Genomic DNA, 18190 nt, shown 5'->3' with positions numbered 1-18190 from the left:
GGGCCAAGTATTTCTCAACGTTGGATTTGGCAAGCGGGTACTGGCAGGGTAATGGCTGAAAAAGATCGGGCCAAGACGGCGTTTGTCTTGCCAATGGGGCTCTTTGAGTTCAACCGGATGCCCTTTGGCCTCGCTACCGCCCCGGGAACCTTCCAACGCCTGATGGAACATTGCTTGGGCGATCTAAATTTTGAATCAGTCCTGATATATCTAGACGACATTGTGGTGTTCGGAACCTCATTTGAAGATCATCTGGAGAAGCTGCGTCAAGTTCTCCGGCGGCTCAAGAGCTACGGCCTGAAAATAAAGCCAAAAAAATGTTAACTGTTACGAAACCAGATTGAATACTTGGGGCATCTGGTGACCCCGGACAGGGTACTACCGTTAGCCAGTAAGATTAAGGCGGTACAAGAGTGGCCACCTCCTTGTGACCTGCGAGAAGTGCGGGCCTTCCTGGGCCTAGCAGGATACTATCGGCGGTTTGTGCCTAAATTCTCACAAGTGGTGAGTCCCTTGAATGAACTTTTGAGAGGGACAGCGCTGGGTCCTCGAAATCGCTCCATTCCATGGGGGCCCCTACAGAAAAAGGCATTTGATGAAGTGAAAACCGCCCTAGCGAGTGCCCCATTGCTGGCCTACGCCTGGTTTGACACCCCTTTTTTGTTGTATACCGATGGTAGTCTTCATGGGTTGGGGGCAGTACTAGCACAGGTACAGGACGGCCGAGAGCGAGTGATTTCTTATGGCAGCAGATCTTTAAGAGACTCCGAGCGAAATCCGGCTAACTACAGCTCATTCCGGCTGGAATTGCTGGCCCTGGTGTGGGCAATGACAGAACGCTTCGCCGAGTATCTAACAGGAGCTGAGGTGCTAGTCATGACAGATAACAACCCGCTAGCTCACTTAGAGAATGCAAAGCTGGGGGCGTTGGAGCAGCGGTGGGTTGCCAGACTGGCCAAGTTCAATTACCGCATTAAATTTCGCTCTGGTCGAGAGAACGGCAATGCAGATGCATTGTCAAGAGTGCCCCTTGGGTCATCAGGGGAAGATGTTGACGAACAAATTGAGGATACTGAAACTGCAGCTTTGAGGCAGATACCTATCTTGCAAAGTGTGGTACACTCAAGTGGGGTGGCCACCGGGATGCCCTGTGTCCTGGGTAAAACACCCTCAGATTGGACAAGAGTCCAGGATGAGTGTCCGGACGTTGCACTCGTGCGCCGTTGGGTACAAAACAAGGCCTGGCCCAGTGCAGAGGACAAGGCTCAGTTGTCCATGGAAGGAATGAAACTCCTTGACAATGAGATAAATTGTGTGTGGAACAAGGTCTGTTGTATCGTAAGGTATACCTGCCTTCGGAGCTGCAGCATCGGTACCAACTGATAATTCCTGTGGGGATGGGTCCAGTGGTCGCTCGTGAGGCGCATGAGAAGGGGGCCCATTTTGGAAGTGAAAAGACACTTCAGTGGTTGCAGCGAGTCCTCTACTGCCCTGAGTTGGGAGGGATGGTGGCCGACGCGTGTCGGCAGTGCCAAATTTGTGGGCTCAACAAAAGCCCTGAGCAGGGGGCTCCCACACAGTCTATTAAGACTTCAGCTCCACTGGAGCTACTCATGATTGACTACGTGTTGATAGGGTACTCTACGTCAGGGTACTCCTTTTGCCTGCTGATGACAGATCACTTTACCAAGTATGCTGTAGCGGTGCCGACAAGAGATCAGACGGCCAAGTCGGCGGCTGAGGCAGTGTGCCGACATTTCTTCCAAGTGTTCGGGTGTCCGCAGAGAATACATTCAGATCAAGGGGCCTGCTTTCAGGGGACGCTGATGAAAGAGTTGCACCAGCTTTATGGTATCGAGCAGTCGAGAACAACGCCTTACCACCTGCAGGGTAACGGGGCGTGTGAGCGTTTTAATCGGACCTTGTTGCAAATGTTGAGGTCCTTAGAGAGTCAGCAGCAGACATGCTGGCCTGAGTATCTCCCCGAATTGATGTGGGCTTACAATAGCAGGGTGCACAGTACTACTGGTTACTCACCACACATGTTGATGTTTGGTAGACCTGGCCGAGACATTGAGGATTTAAACATGCCAGATCCCTCCTCCGCCCCCCTTCGGACTGCATCCGAGTGGGTACGAGAGCATCGGCGGCGGTTGAGGGTGGTGCATCAGGTGGTGGGCGACCGCCTTCGCCAGGTGGTCCATAACGACACGCGACCTGTACAAACAGAGCTGTTCTCTCTGGGAGACAGAGTGTTGGTGAGGACAAAACGACGGTCAGGAAAGCTGAGTGACCGATGGGAGGCGATACCGTATCTGATAAAAAAAAACAGGTGAACCCTGAGATTCCAGTGTAAGAGGTCGAACCGGTGGGGACAGGGGGGCCAACCCGTAATTTTCATCACAACATGTTACAACGGTGCTGGTTTGAAGATTCGGCGCCTACCCCCCTTTAGCCAGAGGCCATGTTCCAAGGGGCGGGAACTCTGAATGATCTTGAGTTTGATGGTGTGCTTGCTCCTGCGCCTGCTTATTTGCCCCCTGTGACCGATCTGGCCTCGGGTGATGAGAATGTTGGGGATATGGAGGATGTTGTTGAGGAGAGTGCATCAGGTCAACTGTTTGGTCCTGACGCTGTATCACAGGACATCGAGCCGCAGGAGGGGACAACTCCACTTGCGCCCACTAACACGACCACGGAAGAGACTTTAGCTCCCTCTAAGGTTGCACCTGTTGATGTAGGACTCAGGAGAACTACACGATCTACGGCAGGAATACCGCCTCAGCGATATGCTCAAGATGAATTTGAGTGGGAAGGTATGTCGAGGACGCCAACCTCTAGTGGGGTGGCATGTAAGAGAGTGAACTGTAGTCCCACTGAGAGGGCACTAGGACCCTGTGGTTTTTGCCTGCTGCAGCAGAGGACAGACCCTGCAAAACTCCCGGAGACAATGTGTGCTGGGGGGTGGGGTCTGGTGTCTTGTGTGGAAAGTGAAACAAGGAAGAGAGAGCTGAGAGAAAAAGGCGGGAAGGAAAGGCAGAAGCTGCTGTGATATCTTAAAAAGAGACTGTGTGTGGATTTACTGCGAGTGTGTTTGGAGGAAAAGAAGCTTTTGAGAGACTTTTGTTGCTAACGTTTCCTGGAGAAGAGCTAACCCTTGAGCTAAGAAAAGACTGAGACTTTACTAAAACCCAGTACGTATTTGGAAGTCTGTGGATTCCCTGTGCATTGAGTGGAGAAACAAGTCTGGGCAGACTGCTGATACAGAGACGGACGGGTTGTCGTGGAAGCATTCCTAGGAGCTACAGAAGCCGAGACAACATCGTGAGACCACTAACTAAGTCTCCGGCGTTTGGGCTCGGCATCGGCCGACAAGACAAGAGGAGCTTGCTGTAACTTATTGGCGCTGAAGATATGGACTGGCTGCAGCCTGTGCGGATTCCTGCCTGAGAGGAAATCCATCTCAGGATACGGTACCATAGTTATAGATACCCGGGTATCTCTGCTCTGAGTGTTTAATTGTTACTTTAGAGGTGTATCTTATATTAGAGTTGTGTAAGTTATACTCAGTGTGCCGTTCCAGGGGCTCCCTTGATAACACTACATTCAATTTACACTTGTTTCCTGTTTTTAGTTGCTCTGTTAGGTAAATTTCTTACTAGTCTGTTATAGAAACAGTTCTCAGGAGACCTTGTAGTGGCACAGTGATTTCAGCTGCTGCTGAGCTAGTGTATCTTTGGGGTGCATCTGCCTTAATATTCTCCATATTACCTTTATTATTTTGCTTTTGAGTAAATACCGTTGGAGATTTCTGCCTTGGTCTTGGTTTGTGACTCACTGGATCTTATTCGGACCTCTGGTCATTACACCGAGAGCAGAGCAGAGCAAAGCCGCAGGGTCCGGTGAGCAGAGCAGAGCAAAGCCACAGGGTGCAGAGAGCAGAGCAGAAGTAAACACAGAAAGGATACACACAGCAGGGTAGGGAAGGCTACAGACAAGGTTACAAGTAGACACAGGTATAGGACTGAATTCAGACTAGGTCAGGTACAGGAACAGGATAAGGTACAAGAGTAGAACACAGTACAGACAAGAACGGACACAGGAACAGATACTGGACAAGGACACAGGCCTGAGTATGCAGCCCTTAGGGAGGCGGAAACAAAACATACAAAGCACAGTAACAGGTCTGGGTATGCAGCCCCCAGAGAAGGCAGAGACAGAACATACAAAGTACAGAAACAGGTCTGGGTGTGCAGTCTCCAGAGAAGGCAGAGACAGGACAGAACATGGCAACTTAGCAACAAAGTATAGATTGACAGAGTGCGTTGCTCAGGCCCCACCCTAGGGGTGGGGATGTCTTAAGTACCTGAGGCTTCATGGCAATAGGCTGGGGACACCTTAGGAAGGTACACACCATCTCCATAACACCCTATGCACACAGCCAGGAAGTATGCAAAGAGCAGACAGGAGACATGAGGTACACAACATGGAGCGGGCAGCAGAGAGAACTCACAGCATGGCCTGGAGCAGTGAGTAAGTGTAAGCCAGGTGCGAAATGGGAAGCCATGCAATGATGCCAGCAGGATTGTTACATCCTCTTAGATTGGTCCCTGGTTATTAGGCCTTCAATGTCAGAGTATGTATTTAAATAAAGTATTTTTTTAATGTGTTTCATTATTATTATTGAATTATTAATAGGAGTGTTACAAACACCATGCATTTATGTTAGCCCTGTTTTGAACACGTAACAGCTGACTTCAACCCCAAGCCCCATTACCTCAATTGCCAACGCACCAGGGCATCGGGAAGAGCCAAGGCAAAGTGCTAGAATTAGAGAATCTCAGGTGATCCTCCACTTTTGAGGCAGCTAATGCTGCTATACTTACTCTGGGAAGGGCCCAATAACCAGCTCTGCTGTCTGCTTTACCGTTGCTGGTTTCAAAAAATGGGGGTCACTTCACGTCATTTTTTCATGCATTTATTTATTAGGTTAAAAGATGTACAGTTAGCTACATATGCAAAGGCATAAATTATATATCTCCCAGATATTATTTTATTAAGATTATATTTCTTGCTATTATCTATTTAAATATCTATACATTATGTACAGTAAAGACCAAAAGTTTGGACACACCTTCACATTTAAAGATTTTTCTGTATTTTCATGACTATGAAAATTGTACATTCACATGGAAGGCACCAAAACTATGAATTAACACATGTGGAATTATATACTTAACAAAAAAGTGTGAAACAGCTGAAAATATGTCTTAGGGTATGTTCACACGTTCCTGATTTCCATCCTTTTTTTTTCAGGACTGAAACCGCAGGTCTTTGCAGAAAACGCAGGTGCGTTTTTTGGTGCATTTTTGGTGCGTTTTTGGTGCGTTTTTTGATGCGTTTTTGATGCGGTTTTTAGTGCGTTTTTTGATGCAGTTTTCTCTGCAGATTGTCTGTGTTTGACACAAATAAAGCTTACTGCAGTGGGGGGGAAAAAAAAAATGATGTCATTTCCTTGTCCAACCCTTTTCTTCTTCCATCCTCCATTTTGGAACTTACACATCAAAATGAGTGGACGTGCTGAGCGTCGGCCAGATGACAGCCCACGGATCCAGCTCCGCACGCCACACCGGATTGCGATCCTGGGGTTGATGCTTCTAATTCTGAATCGACATGCACGTCAGGTAAGCAGATGTCTGTTTGTTTTATATATTGGGTTATGGGTACATGTCCACGTTCTGGAAACGCTGTATGTTTGGCGCTGCGTGTGGCCGCAGCGCCAAACATGCAGCGTCCACATGTAACAGTACAGTGGAGGTGATGTCATGAAATCACGTGTCCACTTTGTGTCATCCGTCAGCCCTGCGACTCCGGACATGCTGCGCGTCTTTTATGATCACAGCATGTCCGTGTTCCTTGTTATGAAATTGCGGCTCCGCAAGGAATAAAACAGGGCCCTATGCGTGGGGTGCGATGATGCTGGATTTGTACAATGAACACATCTGGCATCATTGCGTCCCAGAAGGGGGTGGGCCTTCCTGAATGTGGACCCTTACATAATCCGCATTGTTTTCCAGACATGTTTGATATATTTTTCTAATTGTTGTGTTTACAAAATATTTTTTTATTTTTTTATTTTAGAGGCAGCGGCGGCAGAGAAGACGTGCGCAGAAACAAATGTGGGTGCACCCGCTTGTAGCAGACCGAACTGAGAAGGGGCACTTTTATGTGCTGTACAATGATTTGAGGAGGTAAGTAGAAATATATTGAATGACTAAGGCTACGTTCAGATTAGCGTTGCGTGCCGCTGCGTCGGCGACGCAACGCACGATGCACGAAAAAACACAAGTGCAAACGCACGCAAAAACGCTGCGTTTTGCGACGCGTGCGTCGTTTTTTGACGAAAATCGGACGCAAGAAAAATGCAACTTGTTGCATTTTCTTGCTTCCGACGCTAGCGTCAAAAACGACGCACGTGTCGGAAAACGCAACAAGAAAAACGCATGCGTCCCCCATGTTAAACATAGGGGCGCATGACGCGTGCGTTGCCGCTGCGTTTCCCGACGCAGCGTCGGGAAACGCTAATCTGAACGTAGCCAAATTTACATTTTTTTGCTAGCAATACTTGTGAAGTAACCCTTTTTTGTGTTTCTTTTTCAATTTTCAGATATCCTGAAAAATTTATATCGTTTTGTCGGTTAACAATTATTGCATTTGACAGACTGCTCACCATCCTGGCACCCCATTTAACACTGCAAGACACAGTGATGAGGAAGTCCATCTCTGCAGAGGAAAGGCTGCTCATCACCTTGCGGTAAGTAACAATTTTTGGGGGGGAATGTCGTTAGGTCTCTATTTTACACGTCTCTGTGTCCAGTATGTGTGATTAAACCCACCCAGTCCTCCTGTTGGACAGGGGGCACACATACACACACACACGTGAGATACGGGCGAGTGTTGCATGGTAATCACCGGCCCTGCTGCCTGCACTCTGGAGCGGAGTGTGCACCCACATACCAATACATGGAGCCGCACGCTCCACAACGGAGTGCATGCAGCAGGTCCGGGGATTACCATGCAACACTCGGTCATATCTCGCATGCGTGTGTGCACAAGTCCCATCAGGCCTTTTATTAATGTTTTTAACACCCTTTGTGTTGTGCTGGGTTTTAATACCATCATTATTGAATGGTGCTGGACGCATATTATAGCGGCCTTAACGTGTGACATGTTGTAATTACCTTTTTGTGTGACATTTCTAATTTTCTTTTTTGTTTCTTTCCAGATTTTTGGCCACAGGAGAGAGCTATACATCCCTGCACCTCCAATTTAGAGTTGTTAAATCTACCATCTCTAACATTGTGAGGTGTACATGTACCGTCATCTGGCAGAAGTTGCAGCCCATGGTGATGCCTTCCCCAACCGAGGAGACTTGGCTGCAGGTTGCAGCAGGCTTTCAGTCTGTGGCCAATTTCCCAAACTGCATAGGTGCAGTCGATGGTAAACATGTAAGGGTTCAGCAGCCACCACGATCAGGATCACGCTTCTTTAATTATAAGAAGTATTTTTCAGTGGTCCTGATGGCGGTGGCTGATGCCCATTACAAATTTGTTGCCATTGACGTTGGTGCCTATGGTAGTACTGGGGATTCTCGGGTGTTGCGAACGTCACAGATTGGGATGCAAATTCTTCGAGATGGCGGCACGCTCCCAGCCCCAAGACCTTTGCCGGGTTCCACACATCCAGTGCCCTTTGTGATGGTATCGGATGAGGCGTTTCCCTTAACGACAACCCTGCTGCGCCCATACCCACGAAGGGGACTGGATGCCCGATGGAGGATTTTTAATTATCGGCTGAGTCGTGCACGCAGATATGTGGAATGCACCTTTGGGATCATGACTTGTCAGTGGAGGATCTTTCACACTGCCATTCAGTTGGACACAGACACCGTTGATGCTGTGATAAAGGCTTGCTGTGTACTCCACAACTATGCTCGTGAGTACAACACTGACATAGATGTGGAGTACCAGCAGCCAGTATTTAATCCAGTGGTCAACGGGGGTCTGGGCAGGCTGTCCAACTCTGGTGTGCGTGTGAGAGAATCCTTCACTGACTACTTCATGAGTCCAGAAGGTGCCGTGTACTGGCAATACTCCTGTGCTGGTGTTGAGCAGCCTGACCAGCAGAGAAGGATGCATCTACACTGACCCCCCCAAAAAAGTTGCCGACATCGCTGCTAACAGTTTTGAAAACATCCCGAAGAATGATAAACGACAGCAACCAACCCAAAATTTAAAAAAAAAAAAAATTTTTTTCATGTTACCAAAAAAAGTTTAAAAAAATTGGTTGTAATATAAATAAAAAATCTATTTTGGTTTAATTTGGTTTGTTTTTTTTTATGTCAAAAAAATGGTTGGTGTTTTCAGAAATTAACAGCAGTATGAGGTATACAATTGTTAACACATCAACCCATAAACCACTAATCGATAGCCCATAAACCCAGGACAGCGGCCTTGTCCCCATTGTCTAAAAAAGAGAATATTTTGTGTGAAATAAAATTTATTTTAAAGAACACAAATTCTTGGTAATTTTTACAAAAGATTTTTCAATTTGAAAAAAAAAAAAATAAACAGCCCCTTTCAAATCCAAAAGGCAACTGGAGCTGCAAACAAAAGCACAACTTAGTGCAACTGAAAACTTTTGCCCACGTTCAATTAAGAAATGTATATTCGGGAGAATAGAGGAAATTTGTTCCCTCAGATTGATACGGTGCTCCCCCCAGATGCTGCGAACTGCCTCTGTCTCCAGAACTTCCTTGGCTGTGGGCCAAATACTGGGGTCTTGTAGCTGTTTCAGGTGTTCTGTGTCGGGGCCTGAAAAGTCCCAACACCCCCATCAGAACCTCATTGTAGGGAGAAATCGGAGCAGGGTCCTCCAGAGCAGTGGGGGACATCTGGACCATAGACATGAAAAGAGATTGTCTATCCGGTGGCAGGGAGCGTGTTTTTCTGGCGACAGTTTGTGCAAAGGAGTCGCAATGGTCATCGGTACTTGTTTTTTTTAATAAATCTAATGTGTCACAAGCAATTTGGACAGTTTGGTCATCTTGGTTCTTCTTGTTTTTTTTTTTTTTTCTCTGCTGCCACCGGATAGACAGCTCTCTTCTCCACTCTCACAGCTTCTACGGAATCAGATGCTTCAGCAGCTGCTGAAGTAGATGTTGATGCAGCAGCTGCTGAAGTGGATGCTGATTCAGCAGAAGCTGTGGGAGTGGAGGGAGAGATGGTCCCTCCCACTCCAGAGGAACTGCCTGCTCCATCCTCTGTGTCGCTGTCCTCCAAATCAGCTACCGACATGTTTCCTTCCGTCCTGTTGGGGAAAAAAAAAACATTAATTTTTCGCACAACATATTATATATAAATAATCTTATGGAGTGGATTTTAACTTACTTTCTCAATGTCCTGCTGGTCACAAGAAACTGCAGCTCTTCACTAAAGGGGAATTTAGTTTTGCTTGGCGAAGAGCCACTCTTTGAGCATTCATTGAGGAATTTAGTAAAACGGTCTCTGATGGAGCGCCAACGTTGCCTCACATCTTTATCTACCAAAAAAAGGTTACAAAAAACTACAACAATTTTTTAGAGATCTAAACAAATTATATTTTTAATATACTCAAGGTTTACTAAATAAATTTAATTAAAATTACCGATTTTCTGCTGTGTAGCCCAGGATATTTGTCCCAATCCGGGATCAGGTCGCGCACTATTTTTGTCCAGGCTAGCTCCCTGAAGTACTTGTCCTTATAGGACTCATCGGATGGGTCCCACAAGGCCGGATAATCACGAACCTACAATAAATACAATAGTGTCATCTCATAATCTATAGCACGACCAAGTAATGTTACACAAATGCTTGAAATATATCAAAGTAACCCCTAATAAATGAACACAAGCACAAACTGAAAACACAAACACCAATAAAAACGTTCGTGTGCAGTTGTTTTACTACTAGCTCTGGCGCCGTCAATCCTGAGCGGTGCGTGTGCCAATCAAAAACATTAAGTAAAAAACCCACTATAAACTGAAATAGTTAGGGTAGGGTTAGGGCTCATAACCCTAAGCACCCTACCCCTAAAGGGATCATAACCGGAAAGTGATCCTAACCCTACCCCTAAAGGGATCCTAACCCTAACCCTACCCCTACCCCTAAAGGGATCCTAACCCTAACCCTAACCCTACCCCTAAATGGATCCTAACCCTAACCCTAAAGGGATCCTAACCCTAACCCTACCCCTAAAGGGATCCTACCCCTAACCCTACCCCTACCCCTAAAGGGATCCTAACCCTACCCCTAACCCTAAAGTGATCCTAACCCTACCCCTAACCCTACCCCTAAAGGGATCCTAACCCTAACCCTAACTCTAAAGAGATCCTAGGGTTAATGATAGGGTTGCTATTGTAAGGTGGCATTAAGCACGGTTAATAATGGAGAGGCGTCAATAAGACGCCTATCCATTATTAATCCTATTAAGGGTTACTATAATATATGTGGACCCCCTAAAAAAAATACATAGGGTCCCCCTATATTTTTAGTCCAGAAAGGCTAGGCAGACAGCCGTGGGCCAATATTTGAGGCCCGGGAAGGGGTTAAAATACCCATGGCTGTTCCCAGGCTATGAATATTAACCCACAGCTGTCTGCGTAGCCTTTCTGGTACTAAAATATAGGGGGCCCCGAAAAAAAAAAAGTGTTGGGGTCCCCCTATATTTTTAGTCCAGAAAGGCTAGGCAGACAGCCGTGGGCAAATATTTGAGGCCCGGGAAGGGGTTAAAATACCCATGGCTGTTCCCAGGCTATGAATATTAACCCACAGCTGTCTACGTAGCCTTTCTGGCACTAAAATATAGGGGGCCCCGAAAAAAAAAAAGTGTTGGGGTCCCCCTATATTTTTAGGCCAGAAAGGCTAGGCAGACAGCCGTGGGCCAATATTTGAGGCCCGGGAAGGGGTTAAAATACCCCTGGCTGTTCCCAGGCCATGAATATAAGCCCACAGCTGTCTGTGTAGCCTTTCTGGCACTGAAATATAGGGGGCCCCGAAAAAAAAAAAGTGTTGGGGTCCCCCTATATTTTTAGGCCAGAAAGGCTACGCAGACAGCCGTGGGCTTATATTCATAGCCTAGGAAAGGGGCCATGGATATTTGCCCCCCCCTGGCTACAAATATAAGCCCGCAGCCGCCCCGGAAAAGGCGCATCAAAAAGATGCGCCAATTCCGGCACTTAGCCCCTCTCTTCCCACTCCCGTGTAGCGGTGGGATATGGGGTAATGAGGGGTTAATGCCACCTTGCTATTGTAAGGTGGCATTAAGCCCGGTTAATAATGGAGAGGCATCAATGAGACGCCTATCCATTATTAAGCCAATGAAAGGGTTAAAAAAAACACAAAGACTAGAAAAAAATATTTTAATGAAATAAAGACACACACTTTTTGACCATTTTTTATTTTACGCTTAATCCGTCCTGAAGACCCTCGACCTGAAAAAAAGGCAAAACAAAAAAACAAATTCATACTCCCTGGCCCTGTCCGCAGAAATCCATCGAGGGTCCCACGAAGATCTTCCATGGAGAACAGACACATCCAGATATGTGTCTGCTCTCCACGGCTGCAGCAACACACTGACAGGAGCCATAGTTCCTGTCGGTGTGTCACTGCGCATGCGCGAGCGAGTTTACCGGCGGTCATTGACCCCGGCACTCTCGCTTAACGGCAGTGCTGCGTGGGAAAGTTCAACGCAGCTGTACTGCCGTTAACCGAGAAGCCGGCGCCATTGAGCTCCGGGACAGTACGCGATACACTGCTAGGAGCTTCGCTCCTGGCAGTGTATCACCGGAGAGCAGGAGATCGGCGTGGGACACTCGGTTATGGATTCTGCGGACAGGGAGTATGAATTTGGTTTATTATTTTTGGATTTTTTCATGGAGGATCGAGGGCTTCGCCTACAAGTGTGGTGTTGGTGAGTATATACTCTGTTATGTGTTGTATGTACTGTACTGTGTGTCATGTTTGTGTATTGTGTGTTTGTGTTTGGTGTAAACTTTACTATTGTGCTAAGTCGCCGGACACAGGGACAACTCTCCCATCCTAATACCGGATGGGAGTAGTAGTCCCATACGGCGACTTAGCACAATGGAGGCATATCGTCGCATGGGGACGGACACACAGACATACCAGATCAATCAGACGCCCGACATCGATCCCCATACGACGGTATGCCTCCATGATGACAGTCTCTTCGGGAACGACACTCCGCCCACGCACTTCCGCCCACGGACTTCCTCCCGCTTCCCCGCACTTCCTGCTGCAGCGGTTCTGCACATCAAACCGCAGTAAAACCCGCAGATATATTTTTGATCTGCGGGTTTTACTGCGGTTTTGACCTCACAATGGAGGTCTATGGGTGCAGAACCGCTGCAGTTTAGGAAAAAGAAGTGACATGCTCCTTCTTTTTTCCCGCAGCTATTCTGCGCGGCTTTTTAAGGGAAATTCAGGATCATGTGCACAGCGGTTCCTGTTTTCCATAGGGTTACATTGTAATGTACCCTGCATGGAAAACAGCTGCGGAACCGCAGCGGCAAAACCGCTGCGGTTCCGCAGTAAAAAACGCACTGTGTGAACATGGCCTTAGCATTCTCTTGATGGGCTTCAAGAGGTAGTCACCGGGAATGGTTTTCACTTCACAGGTGTGCCCTGTCAGGTTTAATAAGTGGGATTTCTTGCCTTATTAATGGGGTTGGGACCATCAGTTGTGTTGGCAGAAGTCTGGTGGATACGCAGCTGATAGTCCTACTGAATAGACTGTTAGAAATTGTATTATGGCAAGAAAAAAGCAGCTAAGTAATTTAAGAAATGAAGGTCAGTCAGTCCGAAAAATTGGGAAAACTTTGAAATTGTCCCCAAGTGCAGTGGCAAAAACCATAAAGCGCTGCAAAGAAACTGGCTCACATGAGGACCGCCCCAGGAAAGGAAGACCAAGAGTCAGCTCTGCGTCTGAGGATAAGTTTATCTGAGTCACTAGCTTCAGAAATCGCAGGTTAACAGCAGCTCAGATTAGAGACCAGGTCAATGCCACACAGAGTTCTAGCAGCAGACACATCTCTACAACAACTGTTAAGAGGAGACTTTGTGCAGCAAGCCTTCATGGTAAAATAGTTGCTAGGAAACCGCTGCTAAGGACAGGCAACAAGCAGAAGAGACTTGTTTTTTGTCTAAAGAACACAAGGCATGGACACTAGACTAGTGGAAATCTGTGCTATGGTCTGATTAGTCCAAATTTGAGATTTTTGGTTCCAACCACTGTGTCTTTGTGCGATGCAGAAAAGGTGAACAGATGGACTCTACATGCCTTGTTCCCACTGTCAAGCATGGACGAGGAGGTGTGATGGTGTGAGGGTGCTTTGCTGGTGACACTGTTGGGGATTTATTCAAAATTGAAGGCATACTGAACCAGCATGGCTACTACAGCATCTTGCAGCAGCATGCGATTCCATCCGGTTTGCGTTTAGTTGGACCATCATTTATTTTTCAACAGGGCAATGACCCCAAACTCACCTCCAGGCTGTGTAAGGGCTATTTGACCAAGAAGGAGAGTGATGGGGTGCTCACCAGACCTGAACCCAATTGAGATGGTTTGGGGTGAGCTGGACCGCAGAGTGAAGGCAAAAGTGTCAACAAGTGCTAAGCATCTCTGGGAACTCCTTCAAGATTGTTGGAATACCATTCCCGGTGACTACCTCTTGAAGCTCATCAAGAGAATGCCAAGAGAGTGCAAGGCAGTCATCAAAGCAAAAGGTGGCTACTTTGAAGAACCAAGAATATAAGACATAATTTCAGTTGTTTCACAATTTTTTAAGTATATAATTCCACATGTGTTAATTCATAGTTTTGATGCCTTCAGTGTGAATGTACAATTTTAATAGTCATGAAAATACAGAAAAATCTTTAAATGAGAAGGTGTGTCCAACCTTTTTGTTTTGTACTGTACATAATGTATAGATATCTAAATAGATAATAGCAAGAAAGATAATATTTAAATATTTAAGTGTCTGCTGTGTGATTCCTATAAGTGTGTCCTAGAAGTGTGAAGATTAATTTTAGAATTAAAACCAGAAAGATGCATACAGACTGTGCCCTTCTATCTGCCACCATCGCACTCTAACCAGCATGTCTATTCTTCCCGCAGGTATGTCCATGCACCCAGCTCTCCAGCCTGCTCTCCTGCCTTATCTGTCTATGAAGTGCACATAGTACATCACCCAACTTTCCACACAGACTTTTCTCTACTCCCAGCATTCACATGGTATGTTCATGCACCCAGTTCTCCAGCCTGCTCTCCTGCCTTGTCTGGGTGATGTACTATGTGCACTTCATAGACAACTTTCCACACAGACTTTCCTCTGCTCCCAGCATTCACATGGTATGTTCATGCACCCAGCTCTCCATCCTGCTCTCCTGCCTTGTCTGTCTATGAAGTGCACATAGTACATCACCCAACTTTCCACACAGACTTTCCTCTGCTCCCAGCATTCACATGGTATGCCTTTCAGCTAACCCCAGCTTACCCTGCGTTATTTATGACCTTGTTTACTCAGGCTTGATTGTATGCATCTGGTCCACCCTTAATTCTTTGACCAAGATGAGCAGAGACCACTCCTCTCTGCTTCACACCTGAATGCACTTAGTTGTAGATATATTGCATAGCACAAGTCTGCAATGACTTTAGTCTGCTGTGTGATTCCTATAAGTGTGTCCTAGAAGTGTGAAGATTAATTTTAGAATTAAACCAGCATTGAACCAGAAGTGAACTGAAGGTAACTGGACACAGTCACTGTAAACAATGTTTCTGTTTGTTTTCACTTTCACCCCTATAATTCTTAACTTTCTGCAAACTCCCCTAATCCCTACTCCTAGTAAAGAACTGCTCATCTCCTCTTCAATCCTTCCCATCCATCTCACCTCCTCCTCAGAACTGTTCCTTAACATACAATTCTCGCTCTCCAAGCACAGAAAGACACATCATGCCCTCTCCTGCTCCCACCTGCTAACACTTTCTCTGCTCCTTCTCACTGCTGGTGATATCTCTCCAAATCCTGGTCCTCCTCACCACATCCCCACAGTCAGTTCTACCTCCCATACATGCTCCATTGCAAATTTCCATAACCTCTCTAACCTTATTCCCATTCGCCCAGCACCCACTTCCCCAGTCCCACTAACAGGAGCTCTATGAAACGCTCGCTATGTCTGCAAAAAGCTATCCTACATCCACAATCTTTTTGTTACTAACTAAACTTTCCTTCCTTGTCATCACTGAAACCTGGCTCACCGCTTCTGACACAGCCTCTCCTGCTGCACTTTCCTTTGGTGGTTTCCACCTTTCTCATACACCCCACCCCAGCAGCAAGCAAGGCGGAAGAGTAGATTTTCTCCTGACAGATAACTGCTCCTTCACCCCAATCCCACTGCCACACACTGTTACCCTCCCTTCCTTTGAGGTGCACTCTGTGTGCATCTATGCCCCACCAACCTCCAACTGGCTGTCGTTTACCGTCCCCCAAGGCCAGCCACCACCTTCTTTGACCACTTCACCACCTGGCTACTTCATTTCCTTTCTGCGGACATCCCCACTATCATCATGGGTGACTTCAACATACCCATTGACACTTCCCTTTGAGCTGCCACTAAACTTCTATCACTTCCTCCTTTGGCCTCACTCAATGGTCTTCTGCAGCCACTCACAAAGATGGTCACACATTGGACCTCATCTTCACCCGCCTCTGCTCCCTATCTAACCTCTCTAACTCACCTCTTCCTCTTTCTGACCACAATCTACTCACATTCTCTTCCCTCTCCACTCCTTGTCTACAATCCCCACCCCACAAACTTGCACACCCTCGCAGAAATCTTAAACGCCTTAATCTACATTCACTCTCTGAACCCCTCCTCCCTCTCACAGACATAAGTTCCCTACACAATGCGGATGATGCTGCTGCTCTATATAACACCACAATAGCTGCAGCTTTGGAATCTCTTGCCCCTCTCACATATACCAAAGCTCGCAAAATCAACAGACAGCCCTGGCACACCAGCCTGACCAAAGAACTGAGGCGAGCTTCCAGGGCAGCAGAGCGGAGATGGAAAAGATCCCACTCCAATGAGCACTTCATCGCATTCAAACAGGCCCTCACTACTTTCAAGACCACACTCGCCACAACTAAACAAACCTACTTCTCATCTCTCATATCCTCCCTGTCTCACAACCCTAAACAGTTATTCAACACCTTCAACTCTCTCCTCCGTCACCTAGCACCTCCTCCCTCCCCACTCATCTCAGCTGAAGACTTTGCCTCATTTTTCAAGCAGAAGATTGAGAACATGAGAGACAGTTTTAGTCGACAACCTCCAGAGCCCTTCCTCCCAACTACCCAGCCCTCCACCTCAAAAACCAACTTCTTCACCATTACAGAAGATCGACTCTCCACTCTACTCTCAAGATCGCATCTCACCACCTGTGCACTTGACCCGATCCCTTCCCACTTCATTCCAAAGCTCGCCACAGTCTTCATCCCAACTCTAACCCATCTTTTCAACTGATCACTAACAACTGGTGTTTTCCCCTAAAGCTTTAAACATGCCTCAATCACACCTATCCTCAAAAAACCCTCCCTTGACCCATCCTCTGTATCTAGCTATTGCCCTATATCACTTCTCCCCTATGCCTCAAAACTACTGGAACAACCCGTCCATCTTGAACTGTCCTCCCATCTATCTTCCTGCTCCCTTTTCGACCACTTACAATCTGGTTTCCGGTCACACCACTCCTCTAAAACTGCCCTAACTAAGGTCACCAATGACCTATTAACTGCCAAGAGCATGCGACACTACTCTATCCTCCTCCTCCTGAATCTGTCCTCTGCCTTTGACACAGTGGACCATTCCCTATTACTACAGACCCTCTCATCCCTTGGCATCACAGACTTGGCCCTATCCTGGATCTTGTCATACCTAACTGACCGAACATTCAGCATCTCCCATTCACACACCATCTCCTCACCTCACCCCCTATCTGTCAGAGTCCCACAAGGTTCAGATCTAGGGCCCCTGCTCTTCTCCATTTACACTTTTGGCCTGGGACAGCTCATAGAATCTCACGGTTTTCAGTATCATCTCTATGCTGATGACACACAGATCTACATCTCTGGACCAGATATCACCACCCTACTAACCAGAATCCCTCAATGTCTATCTGCTATTTCATCCTTCTTCTCCGCTAGATTTCTAAAACTTAACATGGACAAAACAGAATTCATTGTCTTTCCCCCATCTCACGTGACCCCTTCAATGAACCTATCCATTACAGTAAACGGCTGCCCACTCTCCCCAGTCCCACAAGCTCGCTCTCTCGGGGTAATCCTCGACACTGATCTCTCCTTCAAACCGCATATCCAAGCCCTTTCCACTTCCAGCCACCTTCAACTAAAAAATATTTCACGGATCCGTACATTCCTAAACCAAGAATCTGCAAAAACCCTAGTCCATGCCCTCATCATCTCCTGCCTCGACTACTGTAAGCTCCTGCTCTGTGTCCTCCCCTCTAACACTCTCGCACCCCTCCAATCTATTCTAAACTCTGCTGCCCGACTAATCCACCTGTCCCCCCACTATTCCCCGGCCTCTCCCCTCTGTCAATCCCTTCACTGGCTCCCCATTACCCAGAGACTCCAGTACAAAAGCCTAACCATGACATACAAAACCATCCACAACCTGTCTCCTCCATACATCTGTGCCCTCGTCTCTCAGTACTTTCCTGCACGCAACCTCTAATCCTGACAAGATCTCCTTCTCTACTCCCCTCTTATCTCTTCTTCCCACAATCGCATACAAGATTTCTCTCGCGTATCACCCCTACTCTGGAACTCTCTACCACAACATATCAGACTCTCACCTACCATCGAAACCTTCAAAAAGAACCTGAAGACCTACCTCTTCTGGCAAACCTACAACCTTCAGTAACCACCGATCGACCAAACCACTGCACGACCAGCTCTATCCTCACCTACTCTATCCTCACCCATCCCTTGTAGATTGTGAGCCCTCACGGGCAGGGTCCGCTCTCCTCCTGTACTACTTGTGACTTGCAT

General features: G+C 47.0%; 1 protein-coding gene and 2 long non-coding RNA genes across 3 annotated transcripts; 2 read left to right on the top strand and 1 right to left on the bottom strand.

Annotated features, from left to right (window-relative positions):
* Positions 1 to 5431: 5431 nt before the first annotated feature.
* Positions 5432 to 6700, top strand: LOC138657847 (uncharacterized). The gene is made up of 3 exons (XR_011317219.1): positions 5432 to 5684; positions 6142 to 6251; positions 6668 to 6700. It is a non-coding gene; the product is annotated as an uncharacterized lncRNA (long non-coding RNA).
* An 18-nt stretch (positions 6701 to 6718) lies between these two features.
* On the top strand, positions 6719 to 8279 carry LOC138657846 (uncharacterized). The gene is made up of 2 exons (XM_069745477.1): positions 6719 to 6814; positions 7286 to 8279. The coding sequence occupies exons 1-2, from the start codon at positions 6768 to 6770 to the stop codon at positions 8205 to 8207; spliced, it is 969 nt and encodes a 322-aa protein (XP_069601578.1). The 5' UTR covers positions 6719 to 6767; the 3' UTR covers positions 8208 to 8279.
* Positions 8280 to 9225: 946 nt separating this feature from the next.
* LOC138657845 (uncharacterized) lies at positions 9226 to 10015 on the bottom strand. Its single transcript, XR_011317218.1, has 3 exons — positions 9706 to 10015; positions 9450 to 9600; positions 9226 to 9369 (listed from the first exon to the last, which is right to left on the bottom strand). It is a non-coding gene; the product is annotated as an uncharacterized lncRNA (long non-coding RNA).
* Positions 10016 to 18190: the final 8175 nt, after the last annotated feature.

Source organism: Ranitomeya imitator, chromosome 1 (genome assembly GCF_032444005.1).
Source record: "Ranitomeya imitator isolate aRanImi1 chromosome 1, aRanImi1.pri, whole genome shotgun sequence".
NCBI lineage: Eukaryota > Metazoa > Chordata > Amphibia > Anura > Dendrobatidae > Ranitomeya > Ranitomeya imitator.
The sequence above is the reverse complement of the archived record's forward strand: the minus strand, read 5'-3'. Positions and strand labels throughout refer to the sequence as shown.